Source organism: Dipteris shenzhenensis, chromosome 2 (assembly GCF_047967505.1).
Source record: "Dipteris shenzhenensis isolate YYH24624 ecotype China chromosome 2, Dip_SZ_1.0, whole genome shotgun sequence".
Classification (NCBI taxonomy): domain Eukaryota; kingdom Viridiplantae; phylum Streptophyta; class Polypodiopsida; order Gleicheniales; family Dipteridaceae; genus Dipteris; species Dipteris shenzhenensis.
The window spans coordinates 22761241-22782138 of record NC_141597.1 but is presented as its reverse complement, the minus strand read 5'-3'; the positions used below and the strand labels follow the sequence as shown (position 1 = coordinate 22782138).

The following is a 20898-nucleotide window of genomic DNA, read 5'->3' as shown; positions in this document are numbered from 1 at the left end:
AGCTTCAAGGCGTGGATGCCAGGGTTTCCACTGATAGTAGCAGTGATGAAGGCATTCTTTTGTCTATGTCTGACACCTCCTTCTTGGCCACTGATGTACCCATTCTTGGTGATTGGATGTTAGATCCATGTGCTTCATGTCATATGACCCCTCATAGGTCATGGTTCAGTGCATATCAGGAATGCATTGTGGAGAGTGGTTTGATGGGCATTGATCATTCTATGGATGTCTATGGTTATGGGGATATCCACCTTGTTATGCCTAGTAGCTCTATTCTTGTTCTACAGAGGGTTAGACATATACCAAGACTTGCTATAAGCAAGATCAGTACTGGACAGTTGGTTGAGGCAGGTTATCATGTCTCTTTGGGTGATCGTGCATGGAAGATTGCTAGAGGCAATCTGGTTATGGCTAGGGGATCACGGGTTGGATTCTCTTATGCATTGCATGTATCAGGTGTCCAGGATAAGATGCTTATGATTAGTAAGCAGCCATCAGCTAGTTTATGGTATGCCAGACTTGGACATATGTCTACTGCAGGTATGAAAGCCCTTACAACATTGAGATACATTCCTGTTATGGATGTCTCTCAAATTTTATGTCATGATTGTGATGATGATCAGTACAGTCAGTACAGCAGTGTTTACAGCAGTGTTGGTGGTTTTGTCAGATGACTGTGCACTGTTAAGCACCTGTTGAGCAGCTGCAGCAGTCTGAAATTACTGTATTTATGCCTCTTTGAGCACAGTACAGTGTGTCAGAAGGTACAGTATTTGCAGGGTCATTTACTGTTTTGCTGCAGATTTTACTGACAGTAAAAACAGCACCATTGAGAGTGCTTCTGGCTCTTGAATAGAGCAGGTTTTTTCTGAGAAATCAGAATTTTTATTCAGTCTTTTTACTTCCAGGGAGTCAAGCACTTTCCTCATCTGATATGGCATCAGGGGGAGGTGATTCTTCAATTCTGAACATAAAGAAACTGGAAGGAGCACACAACTATGCATTATGGGCAGAACAGTGCTTGAATGTACTTCTGTTAAAGAAGATTGCTAAGCCCATAAGGGTGAAAGGTGTCAAGCCATCTGACATGGCAGCTGATGACTGGGAAGAGCTTGATTTGTCCGCAAGGGCAGCTATCATGCTCACTATTTCAGACACTCTTGTGTTCAATGTACAGGCTGAAAAGACCTCTTATGGTCTATGGCAAAGACTAGAAGAATTGTATGCCCAAAAGAGCTCAGCCAGTAAGGTTTATTGGCTGAAGAAGCTGGTCGATCTTCGCATGACGGAAGGTACAGCTATGACCTCACACTTGAGTGAGTTCAATGCTATCTTTACACAGCTGATTGAACAGGGGTTGAACCTTGATGAGGAGTTCAAGGCTACTTTCTTGCTGTGTACCCTCCCCGAGAGTTGGGACACTTTCAAGACCACCCTGTCAAACTCGAATGCCACTCTTATTTATGCTGATGTAGAGAGCTCTCTCCTTATGGAGGAGATGAGCAGGAAGAATAATGCGGGCAGCAAGTCTTCAAATGCTTTGCAGGTACAGGACAGAGGCAGGACTCAGCAGAAGGGGAGATCTGCTAGTAAGTCCAAATCCCGCAGTCAGTCCCATCGCAAAAAGGACATTGAATGCTTTTATTGTGGCAAGAAGGGACATGTGAAGTCGAAGTGCTTCAAGTTCATACGGGATCAGAAAGCCAAGAAGGCTGAAACAAAGGATGCAGGAAATGCAAGCAAAGGCAAAGGCAAGGCCAAGGCAGATGACTTGGATGCAGTGGATGTTGCAGCAGAGGACAGTGACAGTGACATACATGATGTTTTATGCTCTTCTGCTGTAATAGCACATGCTTTGGTTATTGATGGCCATGACATGCACACCTGGCTCTTGGATTCAGGTGCCTCTTTTCATGTTACTCCTCATAGGGAGTGGTTTACTTCCTACACAGGTACTCATGGAGTTGTTCATCTTGGGAACAACTATGCATGTCAGATTGCAGGGATTGGCAGTATACAGATAGTATTTCCTGATGGACAATCATTTATGCTTGATGGTGTTCGCCATGTGCCGCAAATCAAGAAAAATCTGATTAGCACTGGCTTATTGGATGACAGTGGTTACCACACCACATTTGGGGATTCCAAATGGGTGATTACTAATGGCCAGACTGTAGTGGCTGAGGGTTTTAAGAGTGATACCTTGTACCCTCTTTATGTTTCCAGTGTGGGTAATCATGTTGTTGCCATAACCGAGCTGCCAAAGGTTTCATTGTGGCATAGCCGCTTGGGACACATGTCTGTTAAAGGAATGCAAGAACTGTCACGTTTGGGTTATCTGCCGCCTCTCTCTTTTTCAGATTTGCCTACTTGTGATCATTGTATTTTTGGCAAGCACTCTGTCACTCCTCATAAGAGGAGAACTCCCCAGAATAGAGCACCACTTGATCTAGTGCACACTGATTTGTGTGAGATGCCACAGCTATCACTAGGGGGTGCAAAATATTTTATTACTTTCATTGATGATGCCACACGTAAGGTGTGGGTCTATTTCTTGAAGCATAAGGGAGATGCCTTAGATGCTTTCAAGAAGTTTGTCGCTCAAGTTGAGAATCGGACAGGTCGTAGGCTGAAATGCCTCATATCCGATAATGGGGGTGAGTATGTGTCACATGCTTTTGTGCAGTTTTGCCAAGCTAAGGGCATCAAACAGGAACTCACAGCCCCTCATAATGCATCTCAAAATGGTGCAAGTGAGCGGATGAATCGAACTATTCAGGAGAAGGTTCGATGTATGTTGTCTTATGCTGCATTACCCCATGGCTTTTGGGCAGAAGCTGTGCAAACAGCAGTTCACATTATTAACAGGTCACCAAATAAGGCTTTGGAGTTGAAAGTGCCAGAGGAGGTGTGGTCTGGCAAGCCACCCTCATATAAGCACTTACGTGTATTTGGCTGCGAGTGCTTTGCTCATGTACGGAAAGATCTACGCACCAAACTGGATCCAAAGTCTATCAGATGCATCTTTATGGGTTATGGTGACGAAGGTGAAATGGGGTACAGGTTATGGGATCCCGTTAAACGGAAGATTATACGCAGCAATGATGTCATCTTTAAAGAAGATAGTGTACACAAGGAACCCGTGCAACCTATGGAATACAGGAGGGTTATTTATGATGATGTTGGACAGCAAAGAATGCCCATTTATATGCAGCAGCAGGCTGCTGCAGATCACCCTGTTCAAGAGGGTATACAGGCTGAAAATCAGCCAGATAATTTTGCCAATGATGCACCACTGGATGTGCCAACAGATGGGGCTGTAGTACAGCCAGATATGGTGGTACAGCCACCCGTCATGCATGAAGAACAGGCTGGACAGCAGCCTAATCCGGAACATTTTGTTAGGAGGAGCACCCGTGCACAACGGCCTCCTGCCAGGTTTGTTCCAGGAGCCAATAATGTGGCTGATTTTATCATGCTGACAGATTGTGGTGAGCCTTCCAGCTTCAAGGAAGCTATGGGAAGAACAGAGAAAAAGAAGTGGGAGAGAGAAAGCCATGCAGTCAGAAATGGACTCCCTACTTCAGAATGATACATGGGACTTGGTGCAGTTACCTGCAGGCAGAAAGGTTTTGCCATGCAAGTGGGTTTACAAAGTCAAAGTGGATTCAAATGCTTTACCTCGGTATAAGGCCAGATTGGTTGCCAAGGGATTTAAGCAGGAAAAGGGCATTGACTTTGATGAGATCTTTTCCCCTGTAGTCAAGTTGACTACTTTGAGAGCAGTGTTAGCTCTTGTTGCTCATGACGACATGGATTTATGTCAGATGGATGTGAAGACAGCTTTTCTTCACTGAGATCTTCATGATGAGATCTATATGAGTCAGCCAGAGGGATATGCTGTTAAAGGGAAAGAACAGCTTGTGTGTAAGCTCAAGAGGAGCTTGTATGGACTCAAGCAGGCGCCAAGGGAATGGTACAAGAAGTTTGATGCCTTCATGCAGTCCCAAGGGTATCATCAGTGTGAGACCGATCATTGCTTGTACACCAAAGGGGCAAAGGATGGCAGTTTGATGCTACTCATTCTATATGTGGATGACATGCTTATTGCCAGTAAATCTCAGCATGAGATTAGTGCTTTGAAGAAACAACTGCATAAGTCTTTTGACATGAAAGACTTGGGTGATGCAAATCATATTCTTGGCATGCGTATTACTCGTGACAGGTCCAAGGGACTTTTGTTTCTGTCACAGAAACAGTATATTGACAAAGTACTGCAGAGGTTTAAAATGGAGGGGGGGAAGTCCATTAGTACCCCGTTGCCTCCACATTTAAAACTCAGCAGTAAGGACAGCCCCAGATCAGATGATGATAAGGCTGAAATGGCCAAGGTTCCGTATGCATCTGCAGTTGGATCTTTGATGTATGCCATAGTTGCCACTCATCCGGATATTGCTTTTGCGGTGGGAGTCATCAGCAGGTATATGGCAAATCCAGGCAAGCGGCATTGGGAAGCAGTGAAAGGTGTCTTGAGGTATCTCAAAGGTACCAAAGACTTGTGCATATGCTATGGTAGGCAGGATGCATCGGTGCATGGTTTTACAGATTCAGACTATGCAGGGAATGCAGATAACCGGAAGTCTACTACCGGTTATATTTTCACATTTGCAGGAGGTGCTATATCATGGGTGTCTCGGTTGCAGAAATGCGTTGCACTGTCAACCACAGAAGCTGAATATGTTGCAGCCACTGAGGCCTGCAAGGAAGCAATATGGCTTACTCGGCTGGTGGGAGATTTGGGCATTACAGGAGATATGCCAGTTTTGCATTGTGATAGTCAGAGTGCTATCATGTTGGCAAAGAATCCGGTCTTTCATCAGAAGACCAAGCACATAGAAGTGAAATATCATTTCATCGGGGAGGTACTGGAAGACAAGCGACTTGAGCTTGTGAAAGTGCATACTGATGATAATCCTGCAGATTTGCTCACTAAGAGTTTGCCTACAGAGCGGTTTGCACATTGCCGCCACATCATGGGATTAGGATGAGACCATTCTTACTTTATGGTCTTGTATACAGTAACTGTATATTGCTGTAATTTTTTATTCTTTTCTCCCCTTTAGGCACATTGGCCTTTAGGTGGGAGGTTGTTGGGGTAAAGGCACATTGCCAACCCTTCATTAAAAGATAGGACACCTATGACTGTCTTAAGACAGTCATAGGGTAAACCTAATCCTAATAAAACACAAGTGAGTTTGTGGTGTGGCTCATCATTCTTCACACCCGCACTAGAGTGTCACTCTCTCTCACTCTCACTCTCTTGCTCTCTTCCTCTACACTCTCCCCTTCATGAGGAAGCTGAGTGAGTGAAAAGACCCCTTATATAGGGCCGGGAACCAGCCAACCTTGGGCCAGCGCAACCAACTGGCTGGTCGGTTTTGGCCAACCAGGCTGCTGGCCCTTGCCCATGAAACCAGGCCCTTTTGGGCCATTTCAGGCAGGCTAGGCAGCCAATTGTCACTGCGACCTGGGCTTGACCCTGGTGCATGTGACACAAAGGCATTATCTCTGATCATCGCCACAACGTCAGATGCAGTAATATCACACATTCAATTGGTGGATACTTCAGTATATTGAAAGACTTTATGCAAAGGCCAGATAGTTCTCCTAGACTTAAAGGAAAACCTGCACAACACACCAGCTGCATGGCTGATACTCGGTCATGCGTTGCATCAATAAATGAGCGAGCCTTCTGTACATAGACTCATCCACCAATGGAGAAGACTCTTCCCATGAAAGCTTCACATCAACCTCCATAAGGGTGCGAAATGCTTTGCATTCAAACATTCCGAATGGCTTTAGAATCTCTCCGGCATACTTTTGCTGCAAGATGGAGATTTGATTTGGCTCTTGCCAAATCTCAATTCCCAAACAAAAATGCATAAGCCCAAGGCAGTTGGCGACTGTAGGTCAGATGGTCAACACACATCAACTTGCATAGTTCATGCTTAATACGCTTCCCAAGAGCTTTAGAAATTTAGTAATGACACTAAACATTGGAGAGTGATCAAAGCCACGCAATTTCAAGGAGTTGGACCCGATGCTCATGCAAGAGGAAGAAGGGGAGAAGAAGTACAAGGATCACACAATGCAAGACAAGGACCTCCTTGCATGAAGCAAAGGAAAAGGCAAACAACAACGGTAATCCTGGACAATGTAAGCCCCAAGGCTAACAATGACTCAAAGGTGGCAAGAGACTCTTCGAAAAATGGAGGCAAGAAAAAGAAACAAAGACAATGCTTATATTGTGATAAGCCTGGACATTGCCGAGGATTGCATATTGAAGGCTGATCAGCAAAAAGAGGAAGGAGAACCAGTTTGAATAGGAGAAACCAACAACAAATGTGGTAACAAGAGAGCGGTTGCCCCAAGCATCCCCAAGATAGTAAATGATGTTATGTCCACATATCGACATAGCTAGGCTAGCATTATGGAGGTCTGGTTAACCTATGGTCGTGTCCTAACCTCGGGACAATTAGGACATGTGGTACCCTTGGTACACTAAGAGGAGTCTTAGGCTTGAGACGACTAGGATAACCTACATCTATATAAGTGAGAAACATTGCTTACTTGGGGCATTCTTGAGAGTGGGGCCTCCTGAGAATACCCAGCTAGCTTGAGAGCATGTCCAAGCCTGTGTCTCCCTAACGACATCTGTGCACAAATGGGGCTGTGTGGGGGACGCATAGCCTTACCAAGGATGAACTACAGTCGGAGTTTATATATACCTAGATGAATCCAGGAACATTCCCAAACTCATCCTCTAAAAACACAACATAGTGCAGTTTCAATCTCATGAGAGTCACAAGGTTGAAAACCATAAACTCCATCATGCATAGCAGGGACTAGCTACTATGACATCCCCACTGACGTCATCAGCGCCCAACAGTGGGTGTAGACCATAGTATAAAAATATGCTCTCACACATACAAATCCACACACCCACACATACTTGAGCATCCATTTATACAAAGTCTTCGTACTGAGTTTCTGTCGGCACTCCGGAGTTGAAGGGCAGACTCAGCCATGATGAAGGCTAGCACTAAAGGAGAAGGCTAATCAAAAGGTAAGTCCAAAACCTCGTCATTCAAGCTACAACTGCTTGTGAAGTCTAAACATTTTCATTTTAGTCTCTCCCCAACGAGCATCTAAATCTAAATCTAGCTGATAGGGCAACGCACCATTTAAGATAGAAAGAATTATCACAATACCAGCAGGCCGCAACTTGGACGAAAACTTCACAAGGTGAAATTTGCATGTCCGCTAATACGGCAGAAGCATATACCTAGATGAATCCAGGAACATTCCCAAACTCATCCTCTAAAAACACAACATAGTGCAGTTTCAATCTCATGAGAGTCACAAGGTTGAAAACCATAAACTCCATCATGCATGGCAGGGACTTGCTACTATGACATCCCCACTGACGTCATCAGCGCCCAACAGTGGGTGTAGACCATAGTATAAAAATATGCTCTCACACATACAAATCCACACACCCACACATACTTGAGCATCCATTTATACAAAGTCTTCGTACTGAGTTTCTGTCGGCACTCCGGAGGTGAAGGGCAGACTCAGCCATGATGAAGGCTAGCACTAAAGGAGAAGGCTAATCAAAAGGTAGTCCAAAATCTCTTCATTCAAGCTACAACTGCTTGTGAAGTCTAAACATTTTCATTTTAGTCTCTCCCCAACGAGCATCTAAATCTAAATCTAGCTGATAGGGCAACGCACCATTTAAGATAGAAAGAATTATCACAATACCAGCAGGCCGCAACTTGGACGAAAACTTCACAAGGTGAAATTTGCATGTCCGCTAATACGGCAGAAGCATATACCTAGATGAATCCAGGAACATTCCCAAACTCATCCTCTAAAAACACAACATAGTGCAGTTTCAATCTCATGAGAGTCACAAGGTTGAAAACCATAAACTCCATCATGCATAGCGGGGACTAGCTACTATGACATCCCCACTGACGTCATCAGCGCCCAACAGTGGGTGTAGACCATAGTATAAAAATATGCTCTCACACATACAAATCCACACACCCACACATACTTGAGCATCCATTTATACAAAGTCTTCGTACTGAGTTTCTGTCGGCACTCCGAAGGTGAAGGGCAAACTCAGCCATGATGAAGGCTAGCACTAAAGGAGAAGGCTAATCAAAAGGTAGTCCAAAATCTCTTCATTCAAGCTACAACTGCTTGTGAAGTCTAAACATTTTCATTTTAGTCTCTCCCCAACGAGCATCTAAATCTAAATCTAGCTGATAGGGCAACGCACCATTTAAGATAGAAAGAATTATCACAATACCAGCAGGCCGCAACTTGGACGAAAACTTCACAAGGTGAAATTTGCATGTCCGCTAATACGGCAGAAGCATATACCTAGATGAATCCAGGAACATTCCCAAACTCATCCTCTAAAAACACAACATAGTGCAGTTTCAATCTCATGAGAGTCACAAGGTTGAAAACCATAAACTCCATCATGCATAGCAGGGACTAGCTACTATGACATCCCCACTGACGTCATCAGCGCCCAACAGTGGGTGTAGACCATAGTATAAAAATATGCTCTCACACATACAAATCCACACACCCACACATACTTGAGCATCCATTTATACAAAGTCTTCGTACTGAGTTTCTGTGGGCACTCCGGAGGTGAAGGGCAGACTCAGCCATGATGAAGGCTAGCACTAAAGGAGAAGGCTAATCAAAAGGTAGTCCAAAATCTCTTCATTCAAGCTACAACTGCTTGTGAAGTCTAAACATTTTCATTTTAGTCTCTCCCCAACGAGCATCTAAATCTAAATCTAGCTGATAGGGCAACGCACCATTTAAGATAGAAAGAATTATCACAATACCAGCCTAACCTCTACAGTCGGAGTTTGCCTAACCTCTAGCTTTAGGGAGATCCTGAGGGATGTATGATTGGGTGGTGACGCACTAGCTGATACTACCTGTGTCCCTGTGTTTGTATTCTGACATTGGTCTATACCTAGATGAATCCAGGAACATTCCCAAACTCATCCTCTAAAAACACAACGTAGTGCAGTTTCAATCTCATGATAGTCACTCACAAGGTTGAAAACCATAAACTCCATCATGCATAGTAGGGACTAGCTACTATGACATCCCCACTGACTGTTGGGGTAAAGGCACATTGCCACCCTTTAAAATGTTATGACACCTATGACTGTCTTATGACAGTCATAGGGTGAATCCCTAATCCTAATAAAACCTATGAGTTTGTGGTGTGGCTTCACACTTCTTGTGTCTCCCTCTCTCTGTCTCCATTGTTCCACTCCCTCACTCTTTCCCTCACAAGTGGTATCAGAGCCTCTACCTCTCCCTCTCAACTCCGGTCTACCCCTCTCTCTACCCCTCCCTCTCCCCTCGGGCCTCGTGCCCTCAGCAGCGGCAGCAGCGAGTAGGGCAGCGAGCAGCGCGCACGCAGTGCGCAGGAGCAGGTCGCGCGCGGGCAGCGACAGCTGCAACAGCAGCTAGCTGCTGCTAGCTGCTACCCGCTACCAGGCGGGCGCAACCAGCGCCTCCACCGCACAGCACCGGCCGCGCGCAGCACCGGCTGCGTGCAGCCCGTCGACCGGCTGCAAGGCAACAGCCGCGACAGGTACGGTCATCCGTACCGGCTGTACGGACGTCGTACAGGCAGCCGTGCCGTACGGACGTGGCTGTACGGACGCCGCGACAAGCAGATACAGGTCGAAATTTTTTTTTGGGGATCCGTGCCCTCACAGGTACAGGGTACAACAGGTACCCTGCGTAGGTACAGAAAGTACAGCAGGCACAGATTTTTTTTGGGGGGAAGAAGGAAAAGAGAGCGCACTCTACTCTGCATTCCCGGAATTTTTTGTTCAGTTCTAAAACTGCGGTGTTTGAGGTACAGCAAGTACACTCGTGTCCCTCGTGCTTGAGGTGACTAGTGCCACAGTGTGTGGTGGTTGCACAGTTATTTTGTTTCGGGAAGGTCAGATGCCTTAATTTGCAGAGGGCTTTTATGCTTTTGCTGAGTGCAAATCTCAGTTTTCAGGTGACAATTTCAAAGGGCTTTTGCCTGGAAGTGTATGCCTTGAGGCAGTGTGGAGCCACGGTGCCCACATTGGTCTTGTTTCCGTAGTGTACTCAGTGACATTTCTTGCAGGTCACATTCTGTGTACGACACTTTGAAAATCTCAGGTGAGCCACGCTTGGCCAGGGCGCATCAAGTTTACTCAGTCCCTAACTGTCCATCGTTGACAGTGCTCAAAAGATTTTCTCTTCAGTGTTTGTACGTTGGGATCTGTGTTGTTACTGTGTACACAGGGCCGTTTATGCATTACATTGTCAGGTGAAAGTGCCAGGAGAGCGCTGTATTTTGTATGCTACCTCAGTGTTGAGGTGTTTTTCACTTGATACAGGTGTCAAATCAAGGGGCTTTTGCCCAGATTTTGCTTGTGAGCACTTGAGTTACTGTTTGAGAACTTCAGATGCCTTTTATCCCCTTGGCAGAAGGGTGATTGTTTGGGATTTGTCCCATACTTTGTTGCAGGTTTGTGACAGGCTGAGGTGTTTGGAGCCTTTTTCAGTGGACAAAACAGTGTATGACAAGTGGTTTATGCATATAAAATCAGTGCAATACCTCATCTGAGGTGGGAGAAGGTCCAGGACAGCAGTGTTTTGTGCCTCGTCAGATAATGATGCACTGATAAAGCACTTGTGGAACAGCTGCAGCATTCTGAAGTTACTGTTTTATGCCTATTTGAGCACGGGACAGTGTGTCAGAAGGTACAATGACTGGAGGGAAAATTTTCTGTTTTGCTGCAGATTTTTTGACAGTAAAAAACAGCACTATTGTGAGTGCTCCCGGCTCTTGATAGAGCAGGTTTTCTGAGAAATCAGAATTTTATTTAGTCATTTTTTGACTTACAGGGAGTAAGGCACTTTCCTTATCTGATATGGCATCAGGGGGAAGTGAATCTTCAATACTGAACATAAAGAAATTGGAAGGGGCACACAATTATGCATTATGGGCAGAACAGTGTTTGAATGTACTTCTGCTAAAGAAGATTTCTAAGCCCATAAGGGTGAAGGGTGTCAAGCCATCTGGGATGGCAGATGATGAGTGGGAGGAGCTTGATTTGTCCGCAAGAGCTGCTATTATGCTTACTCTCACTGATTCTCTTGTGTTCAATGTTCAGGCTGAAAAGACCTCTTATGGCCTATGGAAGAGGCTAGAAGAGTTGTATGCCCAAAAGAGTTCAGCCAGTAAGGTTTATTGGTTGAAGAAGCTTGTTGACCTTCGCATGAAGGAAGGTACAGCTATGACCTCACACTTGAGTGAGTTCAATGCCATCTTTACACAGCTTATTGCACAGGGATTGAACCTTGATGAGGAGTTCAAGGCTACTTTCTTGTTGTGTACCCTCCCTGAGAGTTGGGACACTTTCAAGACCACCCTGTCTAATTCAAATGTCACCCTTATGTATGCTGATGTGGAGAGCTCTCTCCTTATGGAGGAGATGAGCAGGAAGAATAATGCGGGCAGCAAGTCTTCCAATGCTTTGCAGGTACAGGAAAGAGGTAGGACTCAGCAGAAGGGGAGATCTGCTGGTAAGTCCAAATCCCGCAGTCAGTCCCGTGGCAAAAAGGATATTGAATGCTTTTACTGTGGCAAGAAGGGACATGTGAAGTCTAAGTGCTTCAAGTTTATAAGGGCTCAGAAAGCCAAGAAGGCTGAGACAAAGGATGCAGGCAGTGGAAGCAAAGGCAAAGGCAAGGCCAAGGCAGATGACTTGGATGCAGTGAATGTTGCAGCAGAGGACAGTGACAGTGACAGACATGATGTTTTATGCTCTTCTGCTGTAATTGCACATACATTGGTTATTGATGGCCATGACATGCACACCTGGCTCTTGGATTCAACACAGGTACTCATGGAGTTGTTCACCTTGGGAACAACTATACATGTCAGATTGCAGGGATTGGCAGTATACAGATAGTATTCCCTGATGGAAGCATATTTATGCTTGATGGTGTTCGCCATGTGCCGCAAATCAAGAAAAATCTGATTAGCACTGGCTTGTTGGATGACAGTGGTTACCACACCACATTTGGGGATTCCAAATGGGTGATTACTGATGGCCAGGTTGTAGTGGCTGGGGGTTATAAGAGTGATACCTTGTACCCTCTTTATGTTTCCAGTGTAGGTAATCATGTTGTTGCCATAACCGAGCTGCCAAAGGTTTCATTGTGGCATAGCCGGTTGGGACACATGTCCGTTAAAGGAATGCAAGAACTGTCACGTTTGGGTTATCTGCCGTCTCTTTCATTTTCAGATTTGCCTACTTGTGATGATTGCATATTTGGCAAGCATTCTATGACTCCTCATTAGAGGAGAACTCCCCAAAATAGAGCACCGCTTGATCTAGTGCACACTGATTTGTGTGAGATGCCACAGCTATCACTAGGGGGTGCAAAGTATTTCATTACTTTTATTGATGATGCCACACGCAAAGTGTGGGTCTATTTCTTGAAGCATAAGAGCGATGCCTTAGATGCTTTCAAGAAGTTTGTCACTCAGGTTGAGAATCGGACAGGACGCAGGCTGAAATGCCTTAGATCCGATAATGGGGGTGAGTCTGTGTCACATGCTTTTGTATAGTTTTGCGAAGCTAAGGGCATTAAACAGGAACTCACAGCCCCTCATAATGCATCTCAAAATGGTGTGAGTGAGCGGATGAATCGAACTATTCAGGAGAAAGTTCGATGTATGTTGTCTTATGCTGCATTGCCCCATGGCTTCTGGGCAGAAGCCGTGCAAACAGCAGTTCACCTAATTAACAGGTCGCCGAACAAGGCTTTGGAGTTGAAAGTGCCAGAGGAGGTGTGGTCTGGCAAGCCACCTTCATATAAGCACTTACGTGTGTTTGGCTGCGAGTGCTTTGCTCATATACGCAAAGAACTGCGCACCAAACTGGAGCCAAAGTCTTTCAGATGCATCTTCATGGGTTACGGTGACGAAGGTGAAATGGGGTACAGGTTATGGGATCCTGTCAAACGGAAGATTATACGCAGCAATGACGTCATCTTTAAAGAGGATTGTGTACACAAAGAACTCGTGCAACCTGTGGAATACAGGAGGGTTGTTTATGATGATGTCGGACAGCAAAGAATGCCCATTAATATGCAGCAGCAGGCTGCTGTAAATAACCCTGTTCAAGAGGCTATACAGGCTGAAAATCAGCCAGACAATTTTGCCAATGATGCACCACTGGATATGCCAGCAAATGGCGCTGTAGAACAGCCAAATATGGTGGTACAGCCACCCGTCATGCATGACGAACAGGCTAGACAGCAGCCTAATATGGAACATTTTGTTAGGAGGAGCACTCGTGTACAACGGCCTCCTGACAGGTTTGTTCCAGGAGCCAATAATGTGGCTGATTTTATCATGCTGACAGATTATGGTGAGCCTTCCAACTTCAAGGAAGCTATGGGAAGAACTGAGAAAAGGAAGTGGGAGAAAGCCATGCAGTCAGAAATGGACTCCCTACTTCAAAATGATACATGGGACTTGGTGCAGCTACCTGCAGGCAGAAAGGTTTTGCCATGCAAGTGGGTTTACAAAGTCAAAGTGGATTCAAATGCTTTACCGAGGTATAAGGCCAGATTGGTTGCCAAGGGATTTCAGCAGGAGAAGGGCATTGACTTTGATGAGATCTTTTCCCCTGTAGTCAAGATGACTACTTTGAGAGCAGTGTTAGCTCTTGTTGCTCATGAGGACATGGATTTATGTCAGATGGATGTGAAGACTGCTTTTCTTCACGGAGATCTCCATGATGAGATCTACATGAGTTAGCCAGAGGGATATGCTGATAAAGGGAAAGAGCAGCTTGTGTGTAAGCTCAAGAGGAGCTTGTATGGACTCAAGCAGGCGCCAAGAGAATGGTACAAGAAGTTTGATGCCTTCATGCAGTCCCAAGGGTATCATAGGTGTGAGACCGATCACTGCTTGTACACCAAACGGGCAAAGGATAGCAGTTTGATGCTACTCATTCTACATGTAGATGACATGCTGATTGCCAGCAAATCTCAGCAGGAGATTAGTGCTTTGAAGAAGCAACTGCATAAATCTTTTGACATGAAAGACTTGGGTGATGCAAACCATATTCTTAGTATGCGAATTATTCGTGACAGGTCCAAGGGACTTTTGTTTCTGTCACAGAAGGAGTACATTGACAAAGTACTGCAGAGGTTTAAAATGGAGGGGGGGAAGTCTATTAGTACCCCGTTGCCTCCACATTTAAAACTCAGCAGTAAGGACAGCCCCAGATCAGATGATGATAAGGCTGAGATGGCCAAGGTTCCGTATGCATCTGCAGTTGGTTCTTTGATGTATGCCATGGTTGCCACTCGTCCGGATATTGCTTTTGCGGTGGGAGTCATCAGCAGGTATATGGCAAATCCAGGCAAGCGGCACTGGGAAGCAGTGAAAGGCGTCTTGAGGTATCTCAAGGGTACCAAAGACTTGTGCATATGCTATGGTAGGCAGGATGCATTGGTGCATGGTTTTACAGATTCAGACTATGCAGGGAATGCAAATAACCGGAAGTCTACTACCGGTTATATTTTCACATTTGCAGGAGGTGCTATATCATGGGTGTCTCGGTTGCAGAAATGCATTGCACTGTCAACCACTGAAGCTGAATATGTTGCAGCCACTGAGGCTTGCAAGGAAGCAATATGGCTTACTCGGCTGGTGGGAGATTTGGGCATTACAGGAGATATGCCAGTTTTGCATTGTGATAGTCAGAGTGCTATCATGTTGGCAAAGAATCCGGTCTTTCATCAGAAGACCAAGCACATAGATGTGAAATACCATTTCATCAGGGAAGTACTGGAAGACAAGCGGCTTGAGCTTGTGAAGTGCATACTGATGATAATCCTGCAGATTTGCTCACTAAGAGCTTGCCTACAGAGCGGTTTGCACATTGTCGCCACATCATGGGATTGGGATGAGACCATTCTTATTTTATGGTCTTGTATACAGTAACTGTATATTGCTGTAATTGTTCATTCTTTTCTCCCCTATAGGCACATTGGCCTTTAGGTGGGAGGTTGTTGGGGTAAAGGCACATTGCCACCCTTCAAAATGTTATGACACCTATGATTGTCTTAAGACAGTCATAGGGTGAATCCCTAATCCTAATAAAACCTATGAGTTTGTGGTGTGGCTTAACACTTTTTTTTACACACCCACACTTCTTGTGTCTCCCTCTCTCTGTCTCCATTGTTCCACTCCCTCACTCTTTCCCTCACACTGACGTCATCAGCGCCCAACACTGGGTGTAGACCATAGTATAAAAATATGCTCTCACACATACAAATCCACACACCCACACATACTTGAGCATCCATTTATACAAAGTCTTCGTACTGAGTTTCTGTCGGCACTCCGGAGGTGAAGGGCAGACTCAGCCATGATGAAGGCTAGCACTAAAGGAGAAGGCTAATCAAAAGGTAGTCCAAAATCTCTTCATTCAAGCTACAACTGCTTGTGAAGTCTAAACATTTTCATTTTAGTCTCTCCCCAATGAGCATCTAAATCTAAATCTAGCTGATAGGGCAACGCACCATTTAAGATAGAAAGAATTATCACAATACCAACAGGCCGCAACTTGGACGAAAACTTCACAAGGTGAAATTTGCATGTCCGCTAATACGGCAGAAGCATATACCTAGATGAATCCAGGAACATTCCCAAACTCATCCTCTAAAAACACAACGTAGTGCAGTTTCAATCTCATGATAGTCACTCACAAGGTTGAAAACCATAAACTCCATCATGCATAGTAGGGATAGAGGAGATTCTGACATTGGTCTATACTTGCAAGTTAGAACAGAGATAGAGGAGATTCTCGATCCCTAGCTTCGGGGTTGTTTCATTTGGTATCAGAGCAAAAACATCTTCTTGATTCTAGAGCTTCGAAGGTCATGCTTGCATATTGCAATTGCTTGTGTCTGATTGCGTGTTAGAGGATTGATTAGAAAAATCGTGGTGCTTGAAACTTCAAGAGCATGGCCGTTAAAGAGAAAACGAGCTGTGTGATGAATTCTGTTTCTGTATGAGCTGTTTTCAGAATTTCGTTTTTGCCTTTCATGCCTCTGTTTTGCAAGTTAGAACACATCGCAAGCGCAAACAAAGGTCGAGAAAAGAGCCAGGAGTGAAATTTGCAGCAAATAGAGAGTGTTTGTTGAGAAATCAATTTGTTTGAAGGTAAAAAAATCTCTTTGAAACAGTTTGCTGCAAGTTTTGGGCAAGAATAACACCTAACAAGGCCAACTTGGAACAGGCACACTGCTTCTCCAGCGCTGGCAATTCAAGGGCAGGCTATTTCGTCTGATCTTGGAGGCCTGTTGTAGACTGGAACAATTGTTACATTGTTCAAGGACTGTGATTTGCAGGCTGGAAGAGAAGGGCTGCTGAAAATTTGAAAAAACAGGCTATAGGGCTGCTTGCCCTGGGCCTAGGTGCTTCAGGACTTTAACATGCAACAGCAATCTGATCGTGTACAGCAACTCACAGCAAGACCCTCTTTAAACCTTTAGCGAGGAATTAGCGTTTGTACACCATAGAGAAAGAAAGGAGATGAGGGTAGAGAGAGAGTAGAGTCAAGAACCGATTGGGTCCCTATACCCACTGAGGGCCCCCTCCCCCAATCAGGGGAGAATTTGCTTTATACTTGGAGAACTGAGAAATACAAAGAATACTCTTCGAGAGAGCACGGAACGTGCACACGTAGAGAAGACCCAAAGACCTGAGAGGCAATGCCGACCAATACCGAGACCTTGATGCTGTCCACACTCACGATGTAGGACGCTTCTGCAAGGCGAGGGAGAGGCTTGTGCTGTCCACCGGAATGCAGGGTTACTGCGTGAGTGAGCTAGGAGTGATAGATCCTATAAGAGAGCTGAGAGATGACTGAAATAAAGAGCTGAGAATGAGCTGTGTAAAACTGTAAGAGAGAACTGAAAAGAGCTGCTGAAACAGACCCCAAACCTTACTCCATTCGATGTCCCGACTCCCCGTCTGATGCACTGCGGGAACACCTTCCAATAGGGCTTAGGGCTTTTGGGGCTGGTTGGCTGGTCCCCAGGCCCCATAAATGGCAGCCTAAGGAGGGCTGGACCTAAACCTATCCCTAAACCTAAGATAGAAACACTACCCTATGGTTCTACAGTGGGTACTAGTGAACAAGGACTGATCTTCCGACTTGACCTAAGGCTGAGAGACTGACTTACTTCGCTTGTGCCTGACTGTCCCTGGACAAGGGGTCACAGCATACGACAAAATCTCCTACTAGGGAACTATTGCGCACTTGTTGATGTAGCCAACGTGTCACTTTGCACCCAAGTGCAGGGGTGCATGTGACAGGCTATAGGGCTGCTTGCCCTAGGGCCTAGGTGCTTCAGGATTGAGTGTGGACCTCTAGAGGTTGCATGCATGCTTGCTTTCTGAAAAGTGGAATTATAGCTTTGGACATGCATTCCTACTTTTTTGGAAAAGTATGGGTGCATGTGTGACATGCAATTACTTTCTAGAATCTAGGCTTGCATGCCTTCGAAAGTAGCTTGTGGTAACTACTAGAAGTCTCTACTTTTCACTTTATGTGTGTGCCATGCAAGCACTATGTGTGCATGCGTGCGTAAAAGACTGCAAACTAAAGGTGGACTGCCACATGAGTTCTTAGTTGGACAAGTGTCCACATGCATGCGTGCATGTGGGTGTACTATTTAAAAAAGCATGTCTTTCAAACTGAAGTTCTTCACAAAGTGATGTGTTTCATCACGGGATTGGCTTCTACAAATAGAGGATGGAACAGCATCTATGTCGTGGTGGATAGGCTAACAAAACAAGCCCATTTCATACCCACTAAGACCAGATATTGAGCATCGCAGGTCAATTGGCAGTTCATTGTAAGCGTCATGGATTCCCTCGGTGATAAGAGATGCAAATTTTATAGGTCATTTCTGGCAGGAATTATTTACAGCAATGGTATGCTACTCACCCCTAGCACAACATGCCAACCTGAGACTGATGGTTAATTCGAAAAGGTGAACAAATGGGTAGAAGAATAAATAAGGCATTTTTGTCATGACACCCAAAGGTCACGGGATAAGTGGCTAGCACTTGCTGAACTTTGCCACAACAGCACTAAGCATATCTCTGTTGGAATGAGCCCATTTGAGGCAATGTCTGGATGCAAAGTGGGAATGCCGTCCTGAATTTCTTTTGGGGTCACTCATGGGCCTGGAGGGAGAGCACAGAAAGTGAGACAAACAGCCCTATGTGTGTGCTGCAGGACTGAGCAAACACCCAGCCAACAGGGGGTTTTATAGGCCCCTACCCTAAATGCCGGTCTGGTCGCCCAGTCCACAGACTGGATCGGCCAGCTGGCAGGCTCAGTTGGTCAGATCTAGAGAGTGGGTCAGCAGGTTAAGGGGCTTGCTGCCCAATATAAAGCCCCCATTGGGGAGGCACACATTCATTCAAGAGCAGCCCTCTGCAGACTGCAGAACAGCTCTCCAACAGTGCACTGGAGGCACTAGAGGTGGCAGTGCAAGGCATTAGCTTTGCAAGGCAGGGAATCCAGTTCCTGTTCCAGCCCTCATACATGCAGCAGAGCACCACAGAATGTGCAGACGGATGCGTCAGCAGGGTGCAGCAAAGATTCAGCAGCCCTTAGCCATTGTGGAGAGCTCCACTAATGAGCAGATCACATAAGGCGATAGGGTGCGGATAGACTGAGGGTTTCAAGCTCCTCCTATAGCCACTGAAATCCTCAACAGAGGTGCACAACAGAAGGAGGGAGCAGCAGATTAGGGCAACATTGTTGTCGCTTCAGATCCAACACTAGTGGGCAGCACCCTGCTGTTCATGTAGCATGGTTTGTAAGTGCACTATTTTGTGATACATTTTGAGTCCCTTGAACGTTTTTGGTTGCCATATCCTGCTGTCTATTCCAGATCTGAGCAGGGTTGACATTTACATGTACATGTGCACATCTCCGAGTAGGATCTATATTTCCTCCTGGGCAATTTAATTCAATTTACCGCTGCATGGTCTGACATGGTACTAATACAATATTTTTCATATACAGCCCTCTCTACTAAAAGAGCACGTCAAAATTTTACAAAAAGCTTAAAGATACCTGAAAAGGCCGTGCATTTGACGCGCCCGCCTGGTGTCCAAAGCCCTTGCTACAGTAATGACGCCTGAAGGATCACAGCTGACCTTTATTTCTCGGGGATAACTTTGAGAAAGCTCCCCAAGAGGACCTTTCACGAAAGCGCTCTGTCCGTCCAACGTTACTGTCACACCTTTTGGGACTACTACAGGCCGCTTCCCAATCCTAGACTCCTTGCATTCTATTCTCAACGTTCCTCCGTTCTGAATTCTTGTGCTAAATTCAGGAACATTCGTGTTAAAACCGTCGCCATTGAAGCTGCTTTTCAGTCCACTGTAAAAAGCAAGGAAAGACCCACAGGCGTCGTTATAAGAACTCCTCCTCGGTAACCAAACAGTTGCGATTTTCAGTATGCATGAAAGCTTCAACAAGGGGTAGAAAAACAAAATGCCGGTAGCCCAAAACAACGCTAAAAAAACGCGAAGCACACTAAGAAGTGCACACGCAAACCAGGACTGTACGCGTCGTTGCTGACACAGAAAAGCCTCGCTCGCGTCCTAAACAAATCAACGACAAATCGCCTTCTACTGCTTCTTCCTGAAAACCCATCTGAGCTCTCGCAAGCAAAATCAAAAAATCACCCTCCAGCTGGACAACGACGGAAGGGAAGGGAAGGGAAACAGGAGCAGTGCAGAGAAGCAAGAGGTGACTTGGGCACGTACCAGGAGGAGGAAGAGGCAGGGACAGCACAGGGGAAGGAAGACGCCATAGCCATAGTCATAGCTAAAGCTCCTTAAAGACAAAACGAATCAGCAACACTCTCATTGAATGGCAAGGCGAGAGAAGGGCATTTGGGCATCCGCACTCTCTCTTCTCCTTGTCTCCTCCAAGGATAAGGTTTGCAGAATTCCTCCCTAATTCTAAGCGAGTGTTTCTTTGTAATATGCACCATCCCCTCTCTCATAGATTTTATGCTTTGCCCTGGATAGTGTCCTCCTAGTGAGTTACCAAAGACACACATATGAGTTATGCCATTCACCATTTCCATTTTGCATTATTTTGCTAAATTCTCCTCTCAAATAGATAACTTCATATGCGGGTTATTTAAGGAAGTCCAAAGAAACCCTCATATGCAGGGTTATTTAAGGCTCGCTTCTGCCCAACTCTCTCTCAAAATAAATTTAAAACCCCACTTTGCTAACACCAAAGGAGCCATGATGCAATCATCTTGAGACAATATCTTCCAAAACTCCACAAAGAGACCTTGAAGTTTTCCATAGGCCTAACCTTCCCACAACCACTGTGCTTGCTATAATACTGACCATATTTACTGTTGCGAGTCTTGAACAATATACCCCATACATGTCTGGGCCTATTCTAGTTAAATGCTCCAAGAGGTGGTTACAAATTTGGGAGGAGGTTACCACACCATGACATAAATGTGCTCCTTAGCATGTTTTGGGCTCGAATACTCACTCCCATTACTCCTCCTCCTCCTTGTGCACATTATGCTCAAGCTAACCTTACATAATCTTCCTCTCTTCCTTCTCACTCACCCCTATTATTCATGCCCCTACTCCTCACATTGCTTCCTACTAGTTCTTGCTCCTATTCTTGGTTCTATTGCTTTCTTCTC

At 45.4% G+C, this 20898-nt stretch overlaps 1 protein-coding gene across 1 annotated transcript in view; it reads right to left on the bottom strand.

Moving 5' to 3' along the window:
• LOC147904493 (large ribosomal subunit protein uL6c-like) overlaps positions 1-20203 on the bottom strand; it is a 40486-nt gene extending 20283 nt beyond the window's left edge. The window contains exons 1-2 of the mRNA XM_087386827.1: positions 19985-20203; positions 19287-19595 (exon numbers count right to left, since the gene is read on the bottom strand). Coding sequence (XP_087242953.1) covers positions 19287-19595; positions 19985-20043 — 368 coding nt within the window. The 5' untranslated portion in view covers positions 20044-20203. The remainder of the gene's footprint in view (positions 1-19286; positions 19596-19984) is intronic.
• Positions 20204-20898: the final 695 nt, after the last annotated feature.